The sequence below is a fragment of the Nilaparvata lugens genome, chromosome 1, assembly GCF_014356525.2.
Source record: "Nilaparvata lugens isolate BPH chromosome 1, ASM1435652v1, whole genome shotgun sequence".
NCBI lineage: Eukaryota > Metazoa > Arthropoda > Insecta > Hemiptera > Delphacidae > Nilaparvata > Nilaparvata lugens.
Genome location: NC_052504.1, coordinates 63,422,541 through 63,432,787, shown reverse-complemented (window position 1 = coordinate 63,432,787; position 10,247 = coordinate 63,422,541). Strand labels below are relative to the sequence as shown.

The following is a 10,247-nucleotide window of genomic DNA, read 5'->3' as shown; positions in this document are numbered from 1 at the left end:
ATCCATCTAAGTTAGACAATCATTCTTTCGAGTTCTTAGCTAGGCGGAAGTCAGAAAGTTTTTTCGCCACACTTGGATGTAATGAGCTGGTTTACGTGCGTCATATGGAGGCCGAAAGTGATTGTTTCCGACCAGGCCGGTAAAACTTTACGGCCTAGGGCTGTAAAATGACCTTGAATAACAGCTGATCGTGTCCGATCTCACAAAAATCATAGAGATAATCTCATAACGACTGTAATAATCTATATAATTATGTATCGTGAATCGCGGTATCATGTCTATAATATATTTTATGAATTACTGTTTCATAATTTAATATTTATTATTGTGTTTTTGATATCAAACAATAGAATACGATGATATCTCCATAGCCTCAACAATATAATGTTGGCTGCATTGTCCATTGTCAGAAAGGTACGTATCGCAAGTCTTTAAAAGTGAAGAATCGAATTTGAAATCAAAGTACAATAATTGTATCAATATTTAAAAGTGAGGTAGAGTAATAATTGTTTCTTTTTATTATCGAATTCCACTTCTTAATGCAATACAATCAACAATAATAATAGGAAAATACAGCAGAGATCTAAAGTTTAAGGTAAGCCTACTGGTGAAACTCAGCCTTGACTGAAAAATTCCTAGTAATTTTTCCGTAATTCATTATTAAAACTTTTAGATAATTTTTCTTCAATATCAAACCATATAGAGAAAACATTAGGCCCACTCAAGATTGAATCTTCGAATGTTTTCTCTATGATTTAACTATTTTCAGAGCAATATTTTGTTGTGAAAATGCCGGCAACCGGCTTCAAGTTTGCCGCTATAGGCTACACTATATTATAGTAGCCTACATACGTTACCTGACTTACAGGCCTCTTCAATCAAAACTATGCAATGGCCGAGAGCGTAAAGGCGTAATACATCAGAACTCAAAGCTCAGTGAATTACAAACATGATCTAGGTTCGAACCTCGGTCAGTGACATTTTTTTTTGTCGATGAATTTCGACTTTTATTAGCTATTTTTTATATTAGTTACCGTAATTTAAATTTCAATCAATTTTTTAGATATATTTTGAGACAAAACTGTGAAATATGCAATTATATTAATTTTTAATCACATTATTTCAAAATAGTAATGAAAATTCTATTCATCCATCTATCCATGAGATATTGCACCAGGCGCAAAGCGCGAGCTATAAAAATTCAAACAATTATTCGAAATATTAATAGTATAAAAATATTGTCACTATTGTAAATTATTAATTAGTAATATTGAAATTAATTGACAGTGAAAGTTGTCATAACCAAGATTCAAACTATCAAAATAGGCTGTTTGAATTTTATTTATTTTTTAATTTCTTATATATTTGGAAGTTTTTTTTTGGTGTGGCGAAAAATAGCGTTCGCACCATGGGCAAAAATGTATTTCCGGCTCTCAATCTTTTCAAATATCTCATTTTTGGCCCTAGGTGCGAAATATACTATTACAATATAGTTTGGAGAGCATGCTCATTTGAATTGTCCCGATGTAATCAGCTGTTTCCGTTTTGCTATAATGCCAACAATACAACAGCAAAATATTGTGAATTTCCCTCACGTTTAATGCGTTAAAGTCCTGGACTCAAATAAGTCGAGAACTTAATAGAATCTGGAGTTTAGAAGATAAAATCGTGACTCAGAAAGTCAATTTAGACCCGAGAGCTTATTTCAGTCCTGGACTCTGTAAGTCCAGAACTTATAGATCCCGAGCTCGGAAACCGGTCCATAGTGTTTTCATGTAACTTTATTTTTATTTATTTATGTATTTATTTATTGACAAAGCTACTCAACTGGCAAGCATATAATTTTAATTTTTCTTGACGACTCTTTACTAGTGAGGAAAGTACCTACTATGTTTTTCCCCCTGACCATAAGAATATATTAATCTGATGCTTAAAAATAAAATAATTCGTTTACTGGAATTTGAATTTATGGCATACGGTATTCAAAAAAGTATTTTGAGCATGAGCATATAAGTTCTTCAATGTTGTTTTCCTACAGATACCCTGAAAAGTGACCATTTGTGCACTGATTGCAGGCTGTAAAGAATCACTTTTCCGCACTAGTGCGCAAAGTGAGTACTTGCGTACTCCAGATTTGCAGCATGACAACGCAAAATAGTTAGTAGGTTATATGGAGCACCAGTGCAGCAAAATCAAAATTAAGTTGGTAACAGTGACTGCTGTGGCTGCTATAGTGAGCAGAGGTGCAACGAAGCACAACGCGCTAATTATTAAGTGGATATTATAACCAAGGACAACGACAGCACAGTGCCACCACAGCACACACCACACAGCTGCCCCCCGCCATTCAAACACTACTACATTATTCAGGCAATTTTACCCATAATACCCACTTTCATATTCAATGGTAACTGTAGGAAAATTTAATGTGAAATACGTGCGCAAAGTCGTTTGCTGCACGCAACCAACAAACCATTCCGCCCTCGCCTACGGCTCGGGCGTAAACGTTTCTTTCGATGCAGCAAACTGTCACTTTGCGCACTAGTTGCACAAATAACTATTTCCATCACGAACTGCTTATTATTAAATCACTTTTTGCTTTTAGAAAAAACGTCTAGCAGTCAGATATTTTACAATAAATGAATTAATCACTCACTGTGACAACGAGATCTGAACGGAACTGCCGAAGATCTCGTTGTTACAGTGAGTGATCAATTCATGTATTGTAAAATATCTGTCTGCTAGTCGTTTTTTCTAAAAAACAAAAAGAATATAAGTGTTAATTTCCTGCTTCAAATGAATTCAAAGATACGTACAGTTTGAACAAAACATAATATACCAGTGTGTGTTGACTCATCCTAATTTCTAAGTTCGAATGCATTTCAGACTATTGAATGACTTCTTTTAGAATATATATCAATACATCAATATATCATGATAAAAAATATATAAAAATAAAAATTAACCTCTTGAGGATAGGCAGAGGATTCTGCCGTGATAGGTTGAGTCTTGTTAAGCTCTGTGTTTTTTTCGGATTTTGAATACGGTATTTGAAAATATTTTCGTGAATTTGAACAGTGCATTGTGTGAAGCTACAATTGATCTCTCAGGCGAAACGACTGGATCCTTCAAATGTGGTGAATATTGGTATGAATTAATAGTTGAAGTTTTTTTAAGGTTGAATTAATGAACAGTTTCATTCTATTTACTGACCGGCTTATCGGGTCTGCTTATCTCATTGAAGTTGGGCAATCTCTCTCAAATTTCGTAGTCAGCAGTGTCAGAAACCTTTTTTTCCTAATCCTTATTAATTTTCTCTCTTCTTTCTTCCCATCCCAAATTAATGTTTTGCTTCTGGAGACCGGAGTTGGGCCAATAATCTTTCTGCATACAGTAAGGCTACTCCTTCAGTATGCTAAACGATGTTTGAATCTGCAGGAGGGAAGATATCCATGTGTGCTGAAATTGATTATTTAAAAAAAGACTATTTCTATAAGATGACTGGTGAAAGATGGAGGTCTTATTTAGCGTCCCACTGAAGGAGATCGCAGGTAGTTTGAACATCAGCAAGATGATAAAAAGTGAGGATTGGAAATGAGCTACGACACGAACAGACGCAGCAGGTCGCCATGAGCCAGCAGTACACCATTCGTCGAGAGCTCAATCACTGGAATGATTGCATTTCTCAAAATGTTAGCTTTCAATGCATCAAGTGGTTTTCAAGGCAAGAAATGAATTGATCCGCCTCAATGAATACTCATTTAATGGGAACAGGCTCTGTTCATTGTGCAATAGGAAGAAGAAGGAGGATGTCACGCATTTCATTGGAACATGACCCATACTCTTAGAATTCAGATTGCAGAATTTCGGCAGGGCTGCATTGTCACGGGAAGAACTGAAGGACTACCTGACGGAGATGATGGCTGAAGATAGGTGTATATTGTGTTGGTGTATGGAAATACAGACTCTTTTTTAACTCAGAGCTTAATTGAACGAGCGAAGTGGGGTCTAAGATTCAAGTCGACAGTTTGGCATTTCTCTTAATGTTTAAGTGTTTATATGTTGCGCATTTACGGCGAAACGCGGTAATAGATTTTCATGAAATTTGACAGGTATGTTCCTTTTTAAATTGCGCGTCGACATATATACAAGGTTTTTGGAAATTTTGCATTTCAAGGATAATATAAAAGGAAAAAGGAGCCTCCTTCATACGCCAATATTAGAGTAAAACACAGACTATAGAATTAATAATCATAAATCAGCTGTCGAATTGATTATAAATTGCATGCCATGACGCATGCAATTCAATATCTCAATCTAACTTGGTAAAAAATCATTTGCTGTGTAGACTAAAAAAATTGCATGCATCATTGAATGCAATTTTTATGCACTATTAAAAATGAACTATTGATTGCTTGCAATAACGCATGCAATTAATAACTACTAGTAGTTCTGTGAACAGTAGACCTCACACAGTATTCTCATCCACAAGTACCTGATTGAAACTATAGACCTGTAAAATCTGACAAAGCATTTATTGGAACGGTTCCACTTCGTTACTCGTTCCGTTACTATGTAGACGTCATGTCGTCATTTTGTCCGCCTGCGCTGTCCGGTGACGTCACAGTCACGGTTCCACGTCACTGTCATAAGCAAGTTTGTTTTCTAATATTATTCGGCGTATTATTCGTCGTTTCAATTTTAACATTTGTATTATTCAATTTTTTGGAATTTATTTTGTCTTTTAGGCATCTTACTTTCTAGATATTTGCTACTTTTTCATCAAACGTTCGAAAACGTCAGCCTTCGTGTATAGCGTTTCCGGCTTCTTCCTTGTTGCTAGCGCGTCGGGCTAGCCTCTTGTCTTTCAATGGTTTCTCGTTGGTGAGTGCACACCGCTTTGGTGTACCTTCTCTTCATCCAAATTCATCTGGTTTATGGAACATTTTTAAAAGTGAATTATTCCTTCAAATTAATTCGTTAAATCTATTCTTCAATTGTGATTCAATTATTCATCAATTTCTTCATATATTTACACTGATAAACTTTGTCAAGATCTCACAATCTCGTGTTGGTGTCTATTGCCATTCTTCTAACAATTGGCTTCACCTCTTGAAACTCAAACTTTCAATTTCATCATCTCTACCGTTTGGAAATCAATCTAAAAATTCCACAACTTTAAATTCGGATTATTTGTTTGGAATTCTACATGCTCCTGCTCACATTCCCACTGGGGGAATTGCCTACTGTGTTGGACGCTTCCATTCTCATCATTGCATGGCCATCATATCGTCGCTTGCTGATGTCCTGTTCCTTGGGGTACTTTGGATTCCTTGCCTGTCTGCCTGGCTGCATCTCTTCTTCAAAATTTTATTCAGATCACGTAAATCGTTCTAATCAACTTTCATTTACGCATGTATTGCATAACTGTTCATAAAAATACTACAGCATGTCAATACTGGACCACGTTGTTCTCTATTTCTAATTCAAACATTTTAATGTGCATTCATATGATTTTTGTAGCTATCATTCAACTTTTACAGCAATTAAAAACATTTAATTGTCCATACTTTCGGCAATCGAGCCTATGTACATGAATTCAATATGTTACAGTGTATGTCTCATTGAGAGCACTGTCCTACGTTATGTCAAGGTATAATATGTATTTCATTCAATTTTGATAGCTACCCTTGGCTTTACAAGTGTATTAATGTCGACCAAGACATTTAATTTTGTTGATAGCTACCCTTGGCTTACAAGTGTTATTTTAAGGCCACTGACGCCTATTAATTGTTCTATTGATGTCTAACTTGACATTCAATTCATTGAAGGCCTATGTCGCCTATATTCAACATTAACAATTATTTCATTGTATTTGACAGCTACCCTTAGCTCATAAGTGATATCTTAAGGCCACCGACGCCTATTTCAATGTGTATGACATTGATTTTGGAACTTATTTATGTTATTGTCGACCAAGGCATTTTCATTTCTGAACTTACTTACTTGTGTTAATGTCGACCAAGGCATTTTCATTTCTGAACTTATTTATGTTAATGTCGACCAAGGCATTTTCATTTCTGAACTCATTTATGTTAATGTCGACCAAGGCATTTTCATTTCTGAACTTACTTACTTGTGATAATGTCGACCAAGGCATCTTCATTTCTGAACTTATTTACTTGTGTTAATGTCGACCGAGACATTCAATTATTCTAAGATTTTGTATTAGTGTCAATCAACATTTAACCATTTCTACATATAGAACATTATCTACATATCATTGTCATTTGTTATTATTCCTTTTTAAAATCATTAAGATTGAATTTTTCAGCAGTAACTTTATTATTGTATCACTTGAATTTTCTATTCTCAATTCAGGTATCATTGACAGTACCTTATCAATTATTGTTAGGCTTCAATGGTCATTAGTGTCATTGACCTAGATTCATTTGAATTTTGTATTTTCTAACGGCTTTATTACATGTTGTAATAAAATTAATCTAAAGTTTTTATTCAATTTAATCTACTTACACTTGTTTTTGTATGTGGCCATCTGCCTATTATTTTATTAATTAAATCTCATCTTGTTGACTCATTTTGTCTTTTATTGGCGTACTTACCACACTTCAAGCTATCAGTATTTTTATGCACAGAGTTCAGAGATTTATTTGTAGGTATTAATATCAACTATCATTCACAGTCCACTGCCCTGACTTTGGATTCTGTCAGACCTTATGGAAATACAGCAATAGGCTGGCTTCTCCACACATCTGTGTAATCACTTGTCAGCTGATTTATGATGAATAATTCTATAGTCTGATTTTTACTCTAATATTGGCGTATAAAGGAGGCTCCTTTTTTATTTTATATTATCCTTGAAATGCAAAATTTCCAAAACCTTGTACATACGTCGACGCGCAATATACGTCGACATACCTGTCAAATTTGATGAAAATCTATTACCGCGTTTCGCCGTAAATGCGCAACATATAAATATTTAAACACTTCGCTCGGTCAAAAATAACATAGTATTGTCTCTCGAACTTTCTCTGCTTTGAACTCGGGCTGTCCTGTTGCCAGTATGTCTTGAAGGAATTAGCTTTTGATGTTAGCATTTTTGATACACCAAACCCAACAGCCATTAGCCGTTTTCACACCGATATCTCGCCGACACGACATACAGACAGGATTTACTCTGATGGATAGTATAAGAGGAGGATGCGGTTTATAACTGCGCGAGGTTTACTGTTTACAGAGCTACTAGTGTATAGTGAGTTGATAAAATGTCAAATGAACACTGGAATTATTGAAGAAAAAAGCGTATCTGGAATAATATTTTTTTGTAAAATTAGCTCTACAAACCTTACCCTGATGATCACTGACCAAGGATCTAATGCTAGCGTTTATAATTGTAATTTTTCTTTGTGTAGTTGGATATGTTAATAAAAGCAAATTATTCATTCAAAGTTAACCTCTTCCATCTTTAACATAACTAAATAACCTCGTCTCGTCAGTACATGAAACGTATAGTTCAATGTTTCATATAGGCCTATATGATGTTTACCAATGTTTCATTATAGTTATAGTTTAATCATTTGTGTATGATTTCATATAGGCCTATATGATGTTTACCAATCTTTCATTATAGTTATAGTTCATAAATTAAAGGCCTATCTTATTGGTTCAAAAGATATATTGAAGACTTAACATGAAGTCTGCCACTTCAAGGTTCAAGTTGGAAATGTAGATCCACTCACATTGTATGGAAAATATCGAATTACATAAAAACCAAAGGATATTAGCATTTTTCCTAAAGACAATTTTAGCTTATTCCGTCGTTGAGTACTAAAAGCAGCTTTAAAACTGTATTAGTACTGTAGTTCTTTGAGGAACACTCTTTATAATGTGTAATTGACCTTACTTTAAGGCCAGGTGTGTGAGAGAAGTATGCCTCTGGACTCTGCGAGTGATAAAGAGCGCCGTGCCCCACCGCACCACACGGAGCTCTGATTGTCAACTTGCCGCAATTAAATTCGTTGCCGCTCCTGTATCTGTATTTCGCTGCCTCATTCATTATCTGCAATAGAAATATCATTTTTTAGTTGTTATTAACATCAACAAATAAATTAACAGTAGTACATACATAGTTCAAAATAACTCAGAAGAATGTGGAACCACACAGTTTCAGAGAAGCACTGTTCAATTACTGTATTCAGTAAAAGCCCTAAAAAGTAATTCAACACAAAGTCATTCATTTACGATGCTACTTTTCATAGTAATAAAAGGATTTGTTTCTGAGGAGTAAAGATTAGTTATTTATCCAGCAGCTTGGTGAAACACTAGAGAAAATTAATTACAAGTCTATTTCGTTCTGTTGAATGAATTATAGGAGCATTCTTGTATGAGAGACTTTACATTGGAAACTGTTGAAATAGTTGACACAAAATTGATTATTATTGAAAAAAGTAAGTTAGCAACATAATAAAAACATCTAATATATAATTATCTCACATAATGAACAATCATGCATTCATTAGAAAAGTTTAAAATTATAATAAAACTAATAGAAAAACGTATTACAACAAAAATTATTAATACAGAAGTTTAAACGTTGGATTTTGAAAAGTTATCAAGTATGAGAGGAGAGAAATTTGAAGAAATTGATTGATCGTGAAAGTTTTAATGATAAAATAATAAATTGATTTAGTTTAAAATTTATACACATTGAACCCTCCTGAAGACTCTGACATATTTGGAGGATCTGAGAATCCTCAGAATTCACTGTTCAGCCAGAAGCTAGCAAGAATACCTGGTCAAATGCAGGGAACATGTAGTCTGCGAATTGGATTTCAGCTATGGCTGTTGTTCCAGTTACTGCCAAGCCTATCCCGAAACCTGCAATTCCTTGCTCACAAAGAGGTGTATTGAACACTCTTTGTCTGCCATATTTCTCTTGCAGCCCCATTGAACAACGGAATACACCTCCAAATGCAACATCTTCCCCAATACCACTAAAAAAAACATTTGAAAAACTATGATAATTAGAGAACAATGGAATGTGAGCGTTGCAATAAAAATAATACCTAAGTTATTGTTGTAGGTATCTTATCACTTATTAGATTCTCATAATTCTTTGAGCAAAATTGCATTTTAAGGAAATTGAGATTTTAATTACTGAACTACATCGCAAAATGCACCGATTTTTGTTGTCAAATTTGTTTGATTTGAATTACTTTCACATTCGAAGTACTGGGGATTAAATTCTTGGTTGGGGTCAAGAGAGATTTTGATACATTAATTATTATAATTTTGTAATTATTGATTTGCTTGCGGTATCTGACTTATAATTGACTAGTAATAACTAACTAATAACTACCATATACCGTATGTTAGTAATAATTATTGTATTGTTTATTTATTTGAATTAGCTACAAAATAGCAAAAAATCATATAATGAAATATTATAAGAGCAATTCTGAAGTAGTAAAAAAGATGAATAATTTATTGTCAGCCAGTCAAACAGCACAAAAGAAAGTCAGAATGTTTTATAGGCTAGCCTACATTAAATATAGCATAAAACCAGTCACCGCTCCATATTGAGATCATGTATACCGTAACCCAAAATAAATCAAACTGTTGGTATATTTTCAAATTACATAGTATAATCAGATACACTTCTAGAATTTTAATAAATATCTTCCACTCTTTTGTAGCTTTATTATAGATACTTAAAAGTTCTGGAATGCTTTACCACTTAAAAAAAAGGTTGAAATATCGTAAATTGATTTATAAATTCAACGATTATTCGGGCAGCAATGGGAAAATTCAGTGTTAAGTTATTACACAACAATTGACATTTTTACTATTATTACTTTGGTATCATCAGTTTCAAAGATATGATTGGAACTATCCATATTATATAATTTAGACAGAGTGCTCATACCTGAATTAGGGTTTGATTTGAGGGTTTGATCCAAAGCACTGCCGATAGCCTGGAACATATTCATATTGTTTGTTTTTTTTGCACCTGCAATGGAAATACATACTTTGGAACAAAAAGCAAAAGAATACTGAATAAAAAGAAAATGAATGAAGGATTGTATACAAACATTCTAAAGAGAGAATATTTCCTATTTTGAGCGATTTCCTGAAGTAATTACTTCACCTCAAAATGTTGGAAACTCTATCATTTTTAATTAGAATCAACAAATTATTGCCATAATTATTGATATTTTGTGAAAGGT

General features: G+C 33.8%; 2 protein-coding genes across 2 annotated transcripts in view; both read right to left on the bottom strand.

Annotated features, from left to right (window-relative positions):
* The window catches only part of LOC111053183, a 341,346-nt gene that overhangs the window by 185,650 nt on the left and 145,449 nt on the right, over window positions 1-10,247 (bottom strand). Inside the window, exon 21 of the mRNA XM_039439163.1 lies at window positions 9,947-9,995. Within this exon, the coding sequence (XP_039295097.1) occupies window positions 9,947-9,995 (49 nt within the window). The remainder of the gene's footprint in view (window positions 1-9,946; window positions 9,996-10,247) is intronic.
* Window positions 7,811-9,860, bottom strand: LOC120351021 (2-oxoisovalerate dehydrogenase subunit beta, mitochondrial-like). The gene is made up of 3 exons (XM_039426819.1): window positions 9,847-9,860; window positions 8,813-9,014; window positions 7,811-8,080 (listed from the first exon to the last, which is right to left on the bottom strand). Exons 1-3 carry the CDS (start codon window positions 9,858-9,860, stop codon window positions 7,826-7,828), a joined length of 471 nt encoding a protein of 156 aa, XP_039282753.1. The 3' UTR covers window positions 7,811-7,825.

Excerpts from the sequence above, each read along its gene's own strand:
- LOC120351021 (XM_039426819.1), bottom strand. Across the intron at positions 8,081-8,812 it reads TGTTCCCTGCATTTGACCAG|ATAATGAATGAGGCAGCGAA; the intron begins GTATTCTTGCTA and ends TTTCTATTGCAG.